This window comes from Bactrocera tryoni, chromosome 3, assembly GCF_016617805.1.
Source record: "Bactrocera tryoni isolate S06 chromosome 3, CSIRO_BtryS06_freeze2, whole genome shotgun sequence".
NCBI lineage: Eukaryota > Metazoa > Arthropoda > Insecta > Diptera > Tephritidae > Bactrocera > Bactrocera tryoni.
This window is the reverse complement of record NC_052501.1, coordinates 2,830,931-2,850,926: the sequence shown is the minus strand read 5'-3', so window position 1 is coordinate 2,850,926 and position 19,996 is coordinate 2,830,931. Positions and strand designations below refer to the sequence as shown.

General features: G+C 37.2%; 1 protein-coding gene across 1 annotated transcript in view; it reads right to left on the bottom strand.

Moving 5' to 3' along the window:
- The window catches only part of LOC120772169 (zwei Ig domain protein zig-8), a 174,299-nt gene that overhangs the window by 13,919 nt on the left and 140,384 nt on the right, over positions 1-19,996 (bottom strand). The window contains exons 5-7 of the mRNA XM_040100609.1: positions 3,888-4,007; positions 2,806-2,902; positions 1,205-1,302 (exon numbers count right to left, since the gene is read on the bottom strand). Coding sequence (XP_039956543.1) covers positions 1,205-1,302; positions 2,806-2,902; positions 3,888-4,007 — 315 coding nt within the window. The remainder of the gene's footprint in view (positions 1-1,204; positions 1,303-2,805; positions 2,903-3,887; positions 4,008-19,996) is intronic.

The following is a 19,996-nucleotide window of genomic DNA, read 5'->3' as shown; positions in this document are numbered from 1 at the left end:
ACAACCATTGCTTGATGGGATTTGTGGGACGTAGCGCCGTCTTGTTGAAACAAAATGCCGCCGAGATCACGAGCTTCAAAGCTGCCAGAAGCATCAACTCGTCGGTTATAATGGCGCGAGTCAGCAATGTGCCAAGACGTTCCATAGTCAGTCCGAGTTGCGAACGGCACGGAGTCGACTCTCCATCACCTTTGTGTACATTCTCGACTACGGCTGTTATAATTTCTTCACTGCGTGCTAGACTTGGTCTATTCGCTCGAATATTATGGAGTAAGGAATGGTGGTTCTCAAGGTGGGTGATGGTGTGATGGTGTTGCGAATAGGCCGATTATGTTGACCATAAGTTGAGCGAAGCGCGCGAAACACATTCTTTACAGAACGTGAATTTTCGTAATAAAGTTGAACGATTTTAAACGTGGTTCAGACGACAATCTTTGCATGATGAAATTCAAAACAATACTGAACAAAAATAAGAAGACAACTTGACACTACTCACGCGTGGTCTATCGGAAAAAGACAGATTGAGAAAAGTACCTCTATTTGGATCACCCGTTGATTTAGTAATAAAAAACCCAAGATCTTTGTCACAATTCGATAGTTTAGATATTCAAAAATATTTTCGTAAAAATAAATATCGTATTTTTATTTAGCTCCTATTACTTAGACTTTTTTGTGAGAAAAAACATGTTAAAGCTCCCCACTAGATGTCAATTTGAGAATCCCATTACATCTTACATTTTTGTCTTTTTGTAAAATTCTTTCTAAGTAGAGACGTATTTTATTTTATGGTTTTTGCGTGGATTTATTTTATCGTAAGTAGTTCCTTCACACTCCGAGACAAACAAAAATAATAATAAAATTTTCACTGAAATTATTAACTTTAGTTGATTTTTCTTGTTGTAGAGGAAAACATCTTAGCAGTTTATATATTTGTATGTACATAGATTTTTAAATATACATACATATGTAGGACAAAGAAATACGCCCATTCGGACTGCACGTTTCTGACATACGACAACACTGGCTGAATGAAAGGGACGCGAACAGAACGAACGAAAAATCGACATTATTGGAAATAAAAAGTGTAATCTAATCAAACTATAAACAAAAACAAAATAAATATATCAAACTATAGTACCATAATAAAAGAATTGCATAAGCAAGGAGTTTTCCACATATATTCAAATGGTGGCTATGTGCTTACCTATTATGACGTGCACATAAACCGAGGATGACTTCGCTATCGTTGGCACGCACGTATAGTTGCCAGTATCAGAGGGCATGGCACGGCGTATTTTCAATCTGAAAGAGAAAAAAGAGTTCGATTCAGGTAAAAATGTATATAGTTGAAAAATCAAACTGCCAGCTCAAGTCTCTTAAGTGACATTGTGTATTCATATCAACTGTGAATAACATAATATCAGAAGCAGGGCTTTGAATTTTTAATTAAACAGCTCAAAATAGTTGAATACGAAGCACGCTTCACGAATGCGTTACATAAATTCCAAAATAATGTATTATATTTTTTTAATTAATTAATTAAAAACCAGTAATAAACATTTTTTTCAATGGGATATTTAGGATTAAAATTTTAAAATTGTTTTTAATTTAGATTTTCGTTGTTACAGATAAAAAAAAAATATTTGTATGTTAATTCAATTATATTTCTGTTAATTATTTGAAAATCTGATTGCAAGAGAATATATAAAATCAGATAGAATAAAATCTCTTCCATTCAGAAGAACTGTTTATCATCTTCGAGCTAGAAATATTGTATGTATTGCAGCACTGCCACAAGAGGGAGGAAATGAAAAGGAGTATGCAAGAGACCTTTATTCTATTTTGACCTTCAATGAAATAAAGAACAAAGCAGGTGGGTTAGGTTAGGTTAATCTGGTATTTTGGTCCTTTTCGATACCAGATGTTAGGACCAAGAAGAGTACTCATCCTTTAGAATGCCTGCGCTTGACAGGAATTTTAACAGTCTCTGCCGTCTCACTACCGACATCTCCTCCAGTGTATCATACCGAGGGTACACCAGATGCTTACAGCGTAGTCGTGCTAAGTATACAAGAGATGCGCCATTGCTGGTGCCGTGCTCTATATATTTTCTGCACTCTTTTCGATCTGAACAAAACAAGTGAAAACGTTAACTTCGGCTTCCCCTAAACCGTAATATCCTTCAAAAACTATTTGATCATCACCAGTTTTTATGACAGCTATATGCTATAGTGATCCGATATCGGCGGTTCCTGCAAGTGAGCAGTTTCTTGAGAAAAAAGAACGTCCGCATAATTTTTGATCGATATTCGAAAAACTAATTGACTAGTTAGCCTTAATACTGGCAGACGGGCAGTTAGGCGGACATAGCTAAATTGTCTCAGCTCGTCACGGTCATCATTATCCATATACTGTATAGAGTCTTCAACGATTTCTTCTGGGTATAACAAACTTAATTGCAAATTTAATATACCATAGGGAATAGAAGGAGAGAAAGGTATTAAGTATACGCAGAAATTTTTATTTCAGCAATATTTGTCAGAATGCCTTTTTCGGGGGTCAGATCAAGCACAAGATTTAAAGATCACTTCATCTAACAAAATTTCTAAATAAATTCGGAAAATTTTCTTCAGTTTTTTCTTCTGATCAGCCAATGCAAAATTAAAATGGAAAAGTAACCAATATACCATTATTGGCAACGACCACTTTGAAGCTACTGTCACAAGAGTTCTAGTGAATTATTGTCCATAGTATAATTAAACTATTTTTGAAATAAAAAGTTGCTGGCATTAACGTTTGGCTCACCTTGATGTCAATCCATCTGTCCAATCGTTGTCGACACTAATCCGCGTCACGCTGTCGATCTCATTTAGATTCGCTGACATATCGATGATTTCTGTGCCTGAAAAATTTAATTGAAAACTTTGAGAGACACACATAAAAAGGCCATATATATGTAGTATTATTTACAAAAACAGCAGAACAAATATGGATAAAAAGGAAAGCTATAAAAAGAGAATGCGGACAATTCAACACAGATATCGCACGAGACTGCAAACATGGAATATAAAAAGCATGAGAATTGGTGAAAACATAAGTATGTCTATGTATGTGTGTATATTTTAAGATATGTGTGTGTATGTGTTTGCGCGTGTATTGGTATTGCCACAATTATGCGCCTTTAATTGTCACATCAATTATGTGTTGGCGCATTTGCAACATAATTGAGTAAAGTCATTTGCGATTGCGTTGCCAGCAACACCAACGAACGACATTGTTGTTGTTGCTTGCGTTGTTACTGTTATTGGCGTTGAATAATTCAGCCGCTGACGACGCTGACAAGCCGCTGCTGTGACACTCATAGGCGTAGTTGGTGTCACTGACGTTGTTGTTGTTACCGGACTTGTTGTTGCCGCTGCCCATCGCTGTCATTGTGAGCGAAATGCGATTGAAATGTGAAGTGTTGAGGCGAAAAAAGTGACACGCTCCGTCCAAATGCCGTTGTTGCTGTTAAGCTACTTTTTTTGTTGTCGCCGCCGTTTTTGTTGTTGCTACTTAACGCAATTAATGCGATTGTCAAGGCGCGCGTCAGTTGGTGCCACACGGCATACTGGCGCCGGCAACAGCACAACAACAGCAAATGGCAGCGCCAATAAAAGGAAAACAACTTTTTAATTAATTTGCGGCTGAAAGCGAACAACAAAGCAACAACAAGCGAAAACAAAAACAATTGTAAGGCGCACGCGTGCATAAATTATGGCTTGTCCTTCTGGGAGAGCGCACGTGTTCATATAAATAGGCATTGAATGCATGTTTCTGTACTTATCTTTGAGTATGTGTGTATGAGTGAGTGAGTGAGTGTGTGTGTGAATATGGCGTATACGCACCTTTGTACCAGAATATGTTGCCCAACTCGTGCGGCCCCTGCATGATGCGGCACGTTAGATTTATGTCGCTGCCGCTTTTCACATACAAATCCGTTGGCCCGATTATGTTGGCTTTGAGCTCTGCAAAGATAACAGCGAACAATAACAATAACAGTTAGCAATGAGCACTCCATTCACATTGTAATAGAATGTATAACAGTAGCAGAAGTCAATGGCAAATTCACAAGGCATTAGCGTGGTGTATACCTAGATGCTGTTCAACGGTTATATTAACTGTTCATTTGCATACCTATATATGTATATGTATATATGAGTGCATGTGCGCTAGCGTTTGTCGAGTATTTGCATAAAGTTTAGACAATCAGTTCGCGCGTCGTTAGATGTAGAATCCTCCCTTGAGGCCAAACATAAATTGAGAGCTCATTTAATTTAGAGACTATCAGAGTACATCCACGAGCTGATTAGATATCAATATTGTCAGCTATATTATAGGGATTAATGTGAGTTTGAAAGCGAATGTAGTTATAATACGCACACTTACGCTGGATTCACGCTCAAATATTGTGAGTTAACACTTTGTTTTTGAGTTGTCTTATTTTCAAAAGCTATGGACTTTAATCAAAGTGTCAAAGAGAACAAATAATTTGTAAATGAAAAAAGAAAAACGATAGAATTTTTATATTCTCGCAACACTTTACTACAGGATATAAAATCTCACCTAGCGGTTTGCACAAATTGTATCATAAATGTATTCCATCATTGTCAGGTTCGGAACATAATGTATAAATAAAATGGTCAATACTTCCCTTTGCCCCCGCAAACCTAAAAGATATTCCAGCTTCCAGCTAACTTCATATCTTATGTGTTGTTCAATATATAAGATTTCTTAATGGTAATTATATGTCGTAAGGAATGATGCAAAGAGCGTGCTGAAATGATGTAGGAAACACTTCACCATCCTGCTGAAAGCCAGTGAAAGCATGACACCTGCAGATGGTCAACTCCATTTCCCCAACGAAGAAGTTCGAATAGTAATTACCCATCTGAAGAACAACGAAGCGGCTGGGGCCGATGGATTTCCGGCCGAGTTATTCAAACAGGGTAGTAAAGAACTGATAAGGGGCATACATCAGCTTCTTTGTAAAATATGGTCGGACAAAAACATGCCCAACGATTGGAAACCCAACGTAGAATTACTCTTGCCACCAGGTGCTACTTCGGACTGAGTAGGCAATTGAGGAGTAAAGTCTTCCCCCGAGAAAGGTTCTGCGAAAGACTTATGGTCATAGTTCAGCGAATTAAGAGACAGCGGCTGCGCTAACTAGTAGTACCTGCCGGGGGAGGAGAGGAAGTGGAAGAACTCCACTCCATTGGAAAGACCAGGTGGCGAAGGAACTGCCAACACTTAGTATTTCCAATTGTCGCCAAACAGCGAGAAATAATAACGTCTGGCGAGTCAGCGGTGTCGGCCCAAAAAAAAAGAAGAAGAAGCTATGTAAGACTCTATAAAACGGTCCTTCGAAAGGCCTTAATGTCTAAAGTATCTAAAAAGATTATATCTCTGTCCCCCTGAAAAAGCATCTTAGGAATGCTCTCGCTTAGTTGGTCCCATTTATTTAGTTTAATTTGTTTGTGCACAATGTTCTTTGGTTTATTCTACACTATCCTGTGCACCGTTAAGGCGTTATTTTCCACGCAAATAATAAAACTCAAAAGAAAAACACAATCGCGCAGCATCACCATAAAATCCGAGCTCTACACGCCTCCGACTGCGTGCGCGCCAAGCACTTTCGCCAGCAAATGCCATCCACTTGCACGCCACTCAAGCCGCCGCAGCTAAGGCGATTGCGGCGAAGGCTTGAATGGCAACATGAAACTAAAGAAGAAATATTATTTCTGCCATGCACACTTCTGTGGCGCTGAATTGAGCTGAAAGTCTTGCAACTTTATGTGGAAACGCAAGTATTTTCTCTTTCGCTGGAATTTATGTTGCACTTCATGTAGCGTGTCCAAGTCACGTGGGTGGGTGGTCGTTCAGGTGCGGGTGTATATGCCAGTAAGGCAACTTAACTCCTGCTCAGCGTATGTGTGTATGTGTGTGGGCGCGTGTAAGTGAAAATCAATTCGTTCATTCTGCTCTCTTTGGCATTTGCTTAATTTCTCTTTTTTCTGCTTTTCTAAGTTCTGCTCCAGCATTTTGCACTCTTTTCATATTTTTAATATCCCCACGGGGGGCGCATCGTGTGGGCCGTGGCTTTTCTTTCAGCTCAGTGTTCACTTTTCAATGAACTCGATCGCAGGTGAAAAATTGCCACACACTCGCGCTCTGCAGACTTGTCGGCGCAGGGTCGGCTTCTATGAAAATGCACAAAACCGTTACTCGATTGTTTTGGGCACGCATGTCAGCGGCGTAGCACAGCGAAAAGCAACTTGTATTCGTATGTTCGCATATGTGTTGTTGCCCTGCAGGAAATTCTGCAGTACTAATACTGCAACTAAAAACTTTTCCGAAGACTCTTGAAAGTAGAACAGAAGTTAGAAAACCGTTTTTTTTTCTTGTAAAAATGATTATTTTGGGTTCAGAAAAGCTGCAAATCACGGAGCTGCCATTCAGTATCTAGAGAATATAAGTCAAGGTTTATTCAAAGAACGTGTGAACTAGATAGCCATGATATAACATCTGATCAAATTTGACCCGGACTGAACAAAACCTGCTATCTTACGTATTTCGATACAAATCTTTATTATCGCCCTCAAAATATTCTCCTGCGCCAAAACAAAGTATTCGAACGCTTTATCCAATTTTCTCTAGCATTGCACCTCTTCATATCAAAAACATTTACCAAAGCATTAACCCAAACATTAACCAAAACTTTAACCAAAACATTAACCAAAACATTAACCAAAACTTTAACCAAAACATTAACCAAAACATTAACCAAAACATTAACCAAAACTTTAACCAAAACTTTAACCAAAACATTAACCATAATGTGTTGAGTCGATTCATAAGCGATGTTGAGATCTACTGGTAAACTTTTTCGATGTTATCAACGAAGGTAACAGGGATGGTTGGGTGAGTCGCATGAGACAGGTTTTCGCTAACTTCACGACATTCACTAAATGCTTTGTGGCATGAAAATAATTATTAAACTTGATATTTTGAACATTTTCTGTTACTGTACCTGGAAGAATCCTCAAAATTCTATTAGAAACACAATATTTCAAGCCAACCTGTTGATTAATGATTTTCCCTAATAAAATATTGCCATAAAGCTTTCACGTCGTGGAAAAACCGACAAATTTCGCAAAGCCACGAATAAGATTGGGTTTTTGCCTTAGTTAACATAACCCTGTCCGGATAAAATTTGACCAGATGATCGTATTGGAACTAGGACCTCCAACTCCTCCGATAACTGCATATGGATATGTCGAGATATGCTCTTTGCTGGAATTGAACTATGTAGTTAGAAACCATTTTTGCCACTGCAGGTCACGCATACATACCTATATTTTATTATTTTCATAAACTGTTATAAGCATTCACGTGACTTAGGTTATATTTACGCTTCTGCTGAAAAAAGCTTATTTATTTTTTTTTTTAACAAAGCGAAAATAAAATCGGTCAACTATTTTCTGCTATTCACCCACACTTACACATATATATTATTTTCATACATGCATAATGCAACAAAAAAGTCAACACATTGCCACACAGCAATGCCACCAAGGGTTTTGGAAAGTTTTTCTATCACAATAACAACAACACATTAAGTGATTACACTCAAAGCTTTGGTGCGCCGAAAGGCGTTACACACATGCGCAGCAATGCTGTGATGATAATAACTCAGGTATTGCTTTTATAACGTAAAAGTTGTTGTTGTTGCTTATTGAAATGGGTTAAGAGGATGAAAGAAATGTTTGTGCGCTGTGGCAGCTTTCACGCCACAAACACCCTGTGCATGTGTGTGTGTGTGTGTGAGTGTGTGAGTGACGTAAAATTCGTAAGTTTCAGTGAAAGTTGCTGTGGCATGTTGTTGAAGGATTTTACGATTTGTTTGATGTTACTTTTCCTAAGTGGGTCAGTGATGCGGAATATGGCAAATTTGACTAAAGCGACAGCGGGGAGCGCGAAATGGAGGCCATGAGCTGTGGTTTCCAGTGTGAAATGTATCCATCAAGAAGACTGGAGGAAGGAACCGCAATTTTTCAAGCGTGTAGACTGGCTGTTGCATCAATATTTTTGTTTTTTTTTTTGTTCAAAGAACTATCTAATTCAAATGTATGTTAAGTTATTGTGGTCTAAGCGCAGCCGTTGCATTAAATTAGTAACTTTTCCATCAAAAACTCACTTAACGTTTAGGCCAGTATACGCACATGTTAACTCAAATACATATCACTTAAAAATCATTAATTCATTAAAGTTTAAAATATCCTACAAATTTAAATGTCCGTAACCCCAATCGATATTTTAATGACCTTCACTCGCGCCGCCATTTTAATTAAACTGAAACAAACAATTGCTATAAAATATATATTTTAATTAACTTCGCTCATTAGTTAACGCCTGAATTGTAATTTGTTTTTCCCTTCGCCTCCCTTCGCCTCCCTTCGCCTCCCGTTAATGGCTCACGCAACTTCATTTCGGTCTTACGCACTTAAACCAATTTGCGTCGTGTTGGAAATTAATTGTTGTTGCTGATGTGAAAAAAATCACTTCTCAATTTGCCGCGAACATATCTGCAGCATATCGGCGGCATTTTCGCCTTTCGCGGCGCGCAAGCAGTCAGCGACATGAAAACTTCGCATGCAAATGAGCAAACGACGCATTGTGGCACATTCACCAAATGCCGGCCGGAATGTTTGTGATGCCTTGCGCATATTTACCACACACTTATATATTTTATATAGTATACTCGTATATAATATGTATATATACATACTATTATATAATAATACAGCTGCCCACTTGGGAATCCATACTTGGAGATGTTTTTATCATTTTGAAATGCCAAAAATGGGGGGAGGAGAAATTCAAAAATTATTGTGACTTCGAGCTAGTTTTCAAACAGCACTATGTGGAATGTGGATTGGACATATTGTTATGAAATATTCAAAGTGGGCGAGTGTGAGCTTCTATGTGAGTGAAAGCGATGAAAAACTTTCCAGCATTTAAAGGCATAGATTGAGAAATATTTTAAAGCAAAAGGCAAGTTAAATCTCAAAAATAACATAGTAAATAATGCTTAAGTTTCTTGGTAGTTGAAAAAAATCTATTTATATTCTTCGAAAATTTGGGGTTGATCAGGGAAATAGTTTGGAAGATATTTTTAAGGACATGCTTGACCGTGAGAATTTCGATTCGACATTCATAAAGAGTTAACTGTCCATGAGACATGGGTTTATGAGTGTGACATGCAAACAAGTCAATAATCATCAGAATGGAGGGAAAAAAGCGAGCCGAAACCCTGAACACTAACACTAAGCCAAAGCCATTCAAAAATCAAGGTGATGGTTATTGTTCTTTTTTCGATATGCTTGGTGTGGTGCATCATGAATTTGTTCCGGAGGGACAGACAATAAGGAGTTCTATTTGGCCGTATTGGGTTTTGTGGGAATATCCGTCGAAAACGGCCGGAATTGTGGAAGAACAATTCATGGATTTTACACAATGATAATGCACCATCGCATCGAGCCATGATTGTGACCGAATTTAAAGCCAAAAAAATAATGAATAACATCGAACAACCACCGTATTCACCAATTTTTGCTCCTTGTGATTTTTTCTTGTTCACCAAACTTAAATTGCCACTCCGTTAAATCCGTTTTCAGTCGATCGAAGAGATCAAATAAGATTTGCTGAAGGAGCTGATCGCAAAAAGTGCTTATGAAAAGTGTTAAGAATACTGGAAAAATCGCTGGCATAGGTGTATTACTTCAGGTGGGGATTACATTGAAGACGACAAAATAAATGTTGAGCATAATTAAATATTTTTCGTTTTGTTTTAAATTTCCGAGTACGTTTTTGTCACAATGTATGTTGATTTAGACATGTCCGTCTGTTCGTTTGTCTGTCTATACACGAACTAGTCTATCAATTTTTGAGATATCGATCTGAAATTTTCGTCACGTGCTTTTCTTCCTAAGAAAATATAATATTGGAGCATTATGACACATGGCTGCCATCCAAACTGACTGATCAAATCAGTCAAATCAAGTTTTATAAGGAATATTTTGTACTTGTGAAGGTCGCTAAAGTTGGTGCTTGCCTCTAAAACTTTAAATGCGTTTTCAGAGTCGTTATGGAAATTAACTCTAACATCTGGGCCGCTCGACTTTAAATTTTCAAAAGATCTTCTAAGCTATTATTAACAAATATTGTTAACTAACGAGCGATGAATAAGATTTTAATAACAATTTCGAATTTCTAATCCACGCTGAGTTTTTGTTTTGTTCTCTATTGTTATAATGTTTTTCTTGGTTTTTTGATTTGAGACAATTTTAAGGAGGAAGATCTTTCACACTGTCCAACATCTTTCTCGTAGATTATCTTGCAGATTGAATATTATTAAATTTTAATGAAAATTTGTCGAGTGACTTAGGAAAATTTTGCTGTTAACAGCTCGAAATTAGCAAGAACAGCCTCTTACATCACTGTCACCAAGGATTATAAACTAGTGTTACTGAAGTACATTAAATTCTGTTTTATTCATATATACTACTTTTCTTTTTTTCTTTAATAAAATGCCTTTTGAAATAAAGTCCCAAAACAGTTTTTTTTCTTGCAAGTGGAAATAACCCTTTAATAACATATAATGTATCATTCTTCGGAAGAATTCTCGAATTTTAAGAGACCGCAACTCTCTCTTTAAAACGATGCGATAGATAAAAGATAATTTTGTCATATAATAATGTGAAGTTCGTATTTAGTGGTATTCTAAAACAACACTCTTCTTTCTTAGCTACTTTAACAGAGGAATGTTTCAATATCTTTAAATATGACTGCTTCACATTCAACCAGTTTTCGAAATAGATCTAAGCTAAAATCATTATCATATTCAATAAAGCGGAAAAAAAATCACAACTCGAAAAAAGTTTCAAAATTTCTTGAAAAATTATCAGCTAGAATTTCGTAAAGGGTCTATATACAAACCCTTTTTATATATACACACTATTTTATTTAAACAGTTCAAGTTTTTAAATACTATACTGGCGGATCATTAAAAGCAACAGAGCAATATTTCACCAAATGGATATGGGCAATAAGAGCGAAAGCTGCAAACGCATTGCATATTTATAGGAGCCACAAAGAGCCGCTGCTGCATATTTAATTGAAACCGTTTTGTTAAGCAGTGGCTGTCATTAGGTGAAAAAGCATTTCTCTAAATGAACACATATACTCACACAAAGACAAAAACACACACACATTAACATGTAAGCACTGCAGGCCACACAGTGACTTTAAAGTGGTTTGCGCCGCGCTCAAATGACAACCGCACACCGCCTCATACATATGTACACAAAGAGCAACGACGCCTGCAACGCGTTGCTTCGCTAAATTATGTGGCACCAGTGAATTGAAATGCAAAAAAGTTAATTGCAAATGTTGAAGGTTTATTAAAATCTTAACAGCTCTGCGACAGTACCACCGCTTGCCGTGTGAGCGATGTACGCGCATTGTGAGATTATTGTGGTAACTGTAAATTCGCTTTTTATCTGTTTTTCCAATATTCCGCATGCATTGTTGGCGGTGTTGAGCGTTCTTTGCTTGTCGCTTCGCAAATTATTTCCCACAAGTGTAACAAATCTTGGGCGCATATCACGTGATATAAATCTCGTGATGAGTATGAGAGCGCGCACGTGTGTGTGCATGTACAAGTGTGAGTAAGCGCCTGCCGTGGTGCACCTGCAAAGCGTTGAGCACACCCAGTCAACAAAAGCGGTTAGTTTTGTCGAATTTTCGACTTCGTTTGTGGTGTGGTATTAAATGGGACACAATGGAACTCAAATGTGGAGCTTTAGAATTGGATTTTTGTAAAAAATTGTATTTGATACGCGCTTAAAAGGGGATTTGTTAGCAGAATTTTATCATATACTGCTTGAATTTGAAACTGCCGCTAAACATTTTTCGCAGTAACGCAACATTTTTCAACGCTGTGCCACACATTTCACCTGTGTTAATACAAATAAATGCAATTTTTGCGCTCAAACACCCTGTATATATTTGCATTAGCAAATCTATGGATGAAAACGCTGTGCGCCCTGCGATATGCTACGCGCATATTTCGCCTTCGTGTTTGTCGCTTTGTATTCGTTCAATTTCGTGGCAAACGAAATAATTTTTGCGCGATCACAACAATGTGCCGCAATTCGTCGCACCGCAAACAGTTATCTCCACCACGTGCCACAACGTTGCTGCCACAATCACGCTGCATAACCGACGTGTGACAGCAAAAACTCACACACTCACACATTATGCATAAATCCGCGTGTGTATTGTATTGGCAGTGTCCCCGCAACGAATTTATTATATCTGATTTTCGGGTCGGGTTTTTAGCAAGCTTATAGGTACGTGGACGTGTGCTGCATGCCACAGCGTTGCCACAAGCAGCCATAATGCTTTGCTGACTTTTTCACTTCACCTGGCATTTGACACACAGCGACCGCTCACCCACTTTGTTGTTGTTGTTGATTGTTGATTTTTGATTGCCGGAAACGCGCTGTCGCTGCTGACAGCGGAAGCCACAGCGAGATTTTGAGTTTATCTCGCCTTTATGTTTGTTTTGTGGAGTTGCATAGAAATGAGTTGCACACAACGGTAATTAAATTAATGCGGTCGAAACGGAGTTCCGAATTTATTGCAGCGGTTTGTGTGTGGGCAAAGAATAATGCAGTAAGAATATATTGGATTGCAGAAGGGAAATTTAGAGAACAAAAGATTTCGATGGAAAATTCGTTTTGAGATTTTGATTGCCGTTGCAATGGTGTTGGAATTATTTTTGCATAACGCAAATTATCTGACTTTATTATGAGACATTTCGACCCTTTCAAAATTAGATTATGAGATTATGGACCCTAAGCATGCAGCCCATAGAGAAAAATAGTTCAATGCTTCGCTCAATGTGTAAACAAGCATGCCTTTTTCGATTCTCCATTGATGAATTCCCATTCCTTTCAGTTGCTTTCTTCTTCCACCTTTACTCACTCACTACAATTGACTGCCATTACTGCCAGCTTTTGGCGACAGCACATGTGACCTAATAATTTATTGCGTCAAATTGATTTTGACAGTCGCAAAATCTGCATGCGATGCCACGATCATTTATATCGGCAACTAGCACAACAACAATCAACAAACAACAGCAAAGTCAAAGAACAAAGTTACTACGCATAATAGAACAGCGACTGCCAGGGCGTATGAGTGACACACACCGAGCACTTTGTTTGTTTGCAGAGCGTCGAAACGAGAAAAAAGCTCCAGCTACGTGTGCAAATGACTTTGGCAAATTCATTTTTGTTTACTTGATTTGTCAATTAATTCCACTCAATTTGCGAACAAACAGCCAAAAGAACAGTTGGGCGAACTGAGTAAAAATTAATGATTGGCGCGCAAAGCAGGAAAAAAGCCAATAGAATGCAGATGAGAATTGAATGGGGCAGCGTGAAACGAAAAAATTAATTTTTCTGTGGAAGTTGGAAGTTTGTGGTTTTTAGTTGAGCTGAAATCCGCTCTTGTTTTAATTCAATTTAAATTTAATTTATTTCCCTTTTTACCGCTAATTTAAAAGTATTTGAAATTAAAAAAAAAAAAATTTAAATATTTATTTCAAAATTATTTATTCTCTAATGTGACACACATTCCCGTTTACTTGGCGGTCTTTTAACTAGCGATCTGTGTCAGCGACATTGATTTCAACTTTTTGTGTGGAAATGTGTCCTCCGCCGCGCCTGCGCCCAGGGCAGAGTAATGACCCACTTAAATAGAAATTACCCAATAAATATGGGAAAATGTGCGCATGCATCAACATATTCGGGGCAATAAATTTTTATCACTCCGTTACAGCAATGCGGTCGCCGCACGAGCCTAGCAGCTCAAGGTGCTTCGCAACCAGCACTTGTGTGTCAGTGTGGCCACACAATATATGCATGCATTTGTATGTGTGAAAATGTACGAAATGTGCATGTGCCCAGTGTCTGAAATATATTGCTTTTCATACACGCTCAGACAGTTGTAAAAGTTCCGTTTTTTTCTGCGAATATTCGTGAATATATTTCGTTGGTCCCAAAAAGACAAACACACGCGCGAGCATATGTCAGAGTATGTGTGCGAAGCATTATGTGTAAATATGTGAAGGCACGAGCATTTGTAAATATTTTGGTGGCGCTTTTGGGGGCTTTTGCTGCCTTTTTGCTAGTAGAGAGCGTAGACCGCGCAAGGCTTCGTGCCAGACAGTCGACACATATTCAGCGTTACAAAGAGTTTGTGTCTTAATTTTTAATGAATTTTCTTGCTTGTGAGTGCCTAAAATGACGCAGTGGTCTAAAACATTTAAAAATACTTTAATATTATTTGCGCCCAAAAGTGAGCTATGTTTTTGGTTAATCTAACAAATAAATAAAAATGTAGTTCATTTACAGAATTTAATGTACTTAGATAATCGGTGAATCGTTTCGGAAAATCCTTGATACCCTGCATGAAGTAGCCGATCTCCAGTAGTACCTCTGAAAAAAGATGGCTGGCAGTGGGAAAGATATTTCTGCTTAAAAATTATCTCAAATTCAAAAAAAAAAAATTGTTTAATATAGACGAATTTAGGTATGCTCAGAAAAAAACTGGAAGCAAAGTTTTTATTCTTTACCAAATGGCGGTTTCCAAAACACAATCATTTTTTGTGAAAAATTTACATTTCAGAGTCGTTAAAACCCGTTATTTTTTCAAAAATCAATTTATTTTCAAAAATCAATTTTTTTCCAAAAATCAATTTTGTTTTTTTCAAAAATTAATTCGTTTTTTTTCAAAAATCAATTTTTTTCAAAAATAAATTTTTTTTTAAATCATTTTTTTTTTCAAAAATCAGTTTTTTTTTTAAATCAATTTTATTTTTCAATAACTACCTGACAAATATATTAAAAAAGTCAAAAAAGGTTAAGAGAAATTTTTAATTCGATTGGTTCAGCTGTTTCGGAGAAAGTTTCGAGAAAACCGAATTTAAGGGGTTACATGGGTTTCTTCGAATAAAAAACAGCCCATTTTCAATATTTTTTTTCTATTAAAATATTAGTTATTTTACTCAAACTTTTTCTTATTCTACAGTTTAATATTTTGCAAAGATTTTAGGAATTTTCAACGGAAAATACCACGAAGTCGTTTCAGGCAGGTACCCCGAAAAAAAGTGCTTCTCCGTTGACAACAGAATTGCTTACACGATGATCCATAGTAAAAATAAGAGCAATACGTTCTTTAGTAAAAAATAATAAATAATAAAATTTTGCGAGGTTTTTAAAAAAATCCTTTGTTCTTTGCTAATTATTGCTCGGCAACCTTTAAATATTTTCATTAAAATCGGTTAAGTAAATCGTAAGAAGTCTTGACTGCCGGCTTTGAAACAAATATAGTATAATTAAGTAAGACAGGAAAAAATTTTTTATGCCATGAAACCCATGTAATCTCTTTGAAACTGATTACACAAAGTTAAGCTCTTTTCAAAAATAAGCTAAAATCACTGTAACTATTTGCCGGATCAACTTCAGAAATTCACATAATACATATGCTTAAATATGTGTACATGTGTATATAACTTCTTTATTTGGACATTACTTCATACTATCAGCTTTTCTTATATTAAAAGAGTTCGTACCTAACCAAAACCAAAACCGAAAAACAAACACATCTTGAAGCATAAATCAGTTTTACTTGTTTGCGTTTGCACCTGTGTTTATTGGTTTGAACTTTAAGCTTGTAAATGTCGCTGCTTCAGATTCTTACAACGCCCGGCAACCTGCCCCAAATGTTGTAGAGTAACTATGGAACAGGACTGTGTAGATACAGAGCACAAACTACAAATAAAATATATTTTTCTTTTGCTGCGATGGCTAATGCATGCAGGCTGTGCTTCAAAGCAAGTGCATTTTTATGTTCCACGTTGCGCCGGAATACACGGACTAAGCGAGTCATGCGAACAGACTAACGGCGCTGCTCGAAGTGCAAGCATGTGCTCACACATACACTCTCGTATGCACATATATCTGTATTTCCGTTTTTCAGTTAGCGACTTTTTGTTGTTGTTTTTACGGTACAGGCTAACCACTACATATATACAGGTATATATATGTATATATATATATATAAATACTTCACTTGCTTCTGCACATATAACGGTTGCTGCAAATGTTGTTGTTGTTTTTATTGTTGTTGTTGTTTTTCATTTGTGCTGCGCCTGGCTGTAGGCCAAGTGTGATAAATTTGAAATATGCCAAGTTTAGTAGCGCGTAAGCAAACACCCGTACACACACACACTCATACACACGGAGAATGAAATGGATGCGAGTAAAGCAAAGCAAAAAACGAAGACAAAATAATACTTTATGAAAATAAAAGCGTTACATGCTTGCATATTTGGGAACATGAAAATGAATTGCATGCTTTTAGGCGCATTGAGCGGTTGCTAGTTGTATGCCGTTATTTTCGTGGAAATTGGAACAATTTGGGCTTTGCAAAATTGAGAACAGAGTTGTAGCGAACTTTTTCGTGTTGAAATTGGCACGAATTAGTTGGTCAGCAAATGGAATTTGGCGATTAAAAATAGATTAGCGAAACGAGTGCTAGCCTAAATTATATATTTTGACATATGTATGCGGTATTAATACTACAACTCAATAAATGCTTGAGCTGGCTTGCATTTACGCTTAAAGTAGCAGCTTGAAATGAGAAAAAACTTTGCACCCCCTGAGCAAGCAAAATAGATTACTTCTTGCTCGCTGCATAAAATTCTCATTTATTTATTCAATTTGAATATTTCCTCTCAATTTAGGTGAGAATGCGTGCCATGCAGACAGATTGACAGTACCTATTACCCGGGCAACAATACCATGTCTGCTCACTTAACACAAGCGGCACGACATACCAGTTAGCACGCAAACACACACATACACCTGCACACTGAATGAAGGTGTTTGCCCTTTAGTTGTTTTCTATTTATTATGAGTGCGCTTGGCTAACATATTTTGTCAATTTTGCATATTAAAATTCATAACAGCAACGTGACCTGAAATTTTCTCTTAGTTGAGCACACCACCACTGTTCCTCATCGCAACAAAAGCCAGCTGAGCGCTCCGTTACCGACATACAAGCACTTTCTCGTTGCGTGTTGCACGTTGAGCATGAAAAATAATGAAGAAAAATAAACTCGCACTTTGAGGTGCGGCTCACTTACAACGTACACGCACACACAGGTATATATTTTCGCCCTCACATGTGCCGTTATGCACAGGTAAATGCGTCGTCAATGAGTAATTCATGCAAATCGGCTGCAATTCTCCAACTAAATTGAGTTTACGTCTCAAATTTCATGCCACACATGCACATACATACATACACGCACTCATATTAGCTTATAGAATCATGTATATCATATAAATACAGATGTACCATATCACATCTGGGCTTGTGCACTACTCACTATGACACCAAGTGCCGCCCACGCATGCTGATCTAATCAAATTTTGTGTGAAATTGAAGAAATTTAAAGATTGCTGAAGTGGTGAGGGGGCACAAAGGCGGCCGAAAATTGAAATTAGATATTACGCTTGTCAAGAGCGCAGCTGAGCGACGAGTGATCCACAAAAGCACTTTTACTTGAAGGAATTCACGAGGTAAAGTGTTTTCAGTGGAAGCAAGAATAGCAAAAACTTATTTGATTGTAGGCACAACACCGGAAATGAGCTATGGGTTCTGGTTTCCCCGCTTTAATACAAATTTAATATCTATTTTCAGATTAGCCGAGGCGAACTCTTGTGCGGCATTTGCATCACACGTCCGTAGAAAGCTGAAGCTTAAATATGACAAAATGTGCCTTTGTAATAAAAAACCTCACTCTTGCTTCAAATTAATTTTTTTTCAGAATTAAATTTTTTTTCTGAATTGAAAAGTGTTCAGTGTAAAAAAATCCCAAGGAAAAGCCAACAAAACCAAACTATAAATAAATTCTTGAAACTTGATTATGAGAGAAAACTAAAATAGCATACGATTAAAATAATACTTGTTTTCCAAAAACAACAATAATAATTCATACAACACCCACACAATGCATTGCTTCAGCGTTACTCATACGCAGTGTCTCCACATGAAAATTAAATCGATACAAACGTGCAACAATGCAACGTATTTTGGCTTAAAACCACTCTCAGCACATAAATAAATGAAATACAATGCAACGTATGCATAACGGATGCTCAGACGCCAGCAGCTGCTTGTTAAGTTGATGCAGGCGCCGCCGTAAGCGATACAAAAGCTCGGATAAATGTATTTCTTGCAACACGCTCGCTTCAATAAATTAAACAAAGGCATCCAATTGCATTCACAACTCAGGCGAGGCTCTGTTTTCTGTTTTTATTTAACGGCAATTTATCTTTAAGTCAAGTGGAGCTTTTATGCGCATAAGTTTACACTCAGACAACTTAACACACTTAAAGGGCAGTTATATGCATAGATTTACTTACACAAAGCAAATGCGAATGTAAACGCGTATGTGCAAACGTATGTGTGTATGTGTGTGTACGAATTTATCTCATTTATCAAGCAACTCAATAAACAAATCAAAAGGTGCATTGGAGTGCTCTTCAGCTCGTTTATGAGCTGTGAATTTACATTGCAGACACTCATTCGAAATATATTTACATACACCTATACATAGGCACATGCATATATGATAGAGTAATGAGCTGTGCGGTCCATTTTGCTCGAATCGGAATGCGTTTGGAAAGTCTATCTTTATTCATTTTAAGTGGTTTTCGAGAAAAAAAAATCTAAGTAGAAAGTAAAAGGCGTTAAGTACAGGAGCAATTGAACAGTGCGAAGTCCCTAGATATATGTATGTTTCTTTTTCAAGCCAATTTGCTTATAAATTTGATTTTCATTCATAATTGGAGTATAACATACGTCGTCGACTTGGAAAATAAGTATAGAAAGAAAATAATAAAAAAAAATCTATATGGCTTACTACATTTGCAAGAGAATCGTCAGCAGGAATTGAGGCCTTAAACCTAGTACTATCATATGGACATACAAGCCTGTCATTAGACCTATACTTACATATGGAGTACTGGTGTGGTATGGCTAGCGCTATTGAAACAATACAAGATCAGAAAATTAAATGGAATACAAAGTGCAGCATGTCATGTGTGGTGCAATCAAGTCATGTCTGACTGACGCCCTTAATGTGATACCTATAGACTTCTATATTCGCAAAACAGCAGTATGTTCTGCAATAAGAATAATAGAAATGGGTGGTTGGAATCAGAAGAACTATGGACATAGTGATATCCTGAACCAACTCAGTGTAAACGTCAATAACTCACACTACATTCTCCCATTGCTCCAGGTGAGGATACCCTCTAGACGAGAATGGAGAAGGGACATAATAGAAGAGGAAGTTAGCATTTCCGTATATACCGACGAGTTCGAAATGGACTGCGGATTAGGCACGAGAGTCTCTATCCATCTACCGAACTCGGTTAACATCTTTCAAGAGGAAGTACTTGGCATAGAGAAGGTCTGCGAAGCTCTATTTAATAACTACGAGAGGATACATAAAGTAACAATATACACAAATAGACAGGCGGTTCTACTGGCCTTGTCGTCATCCATGACTAACGTATAATGCATATATATTTTTTCTTACAAGTATCTAATATTTTTCAAGCAGTTTGATTTAATCAAAAAGATTTCCACCTAAATAATATATTCAATACGCGTGATAAGTGCTTTCAAAACCATATCAAATGTCGCTGCTGAGGTATTAGCCATTCGCCCGAATTTACTTGTAGAACCTACAAGAGACGTCTACCGCAGCAAAAAGAGAGGAAAGAATCAAAAGCATCGGAATATAGCA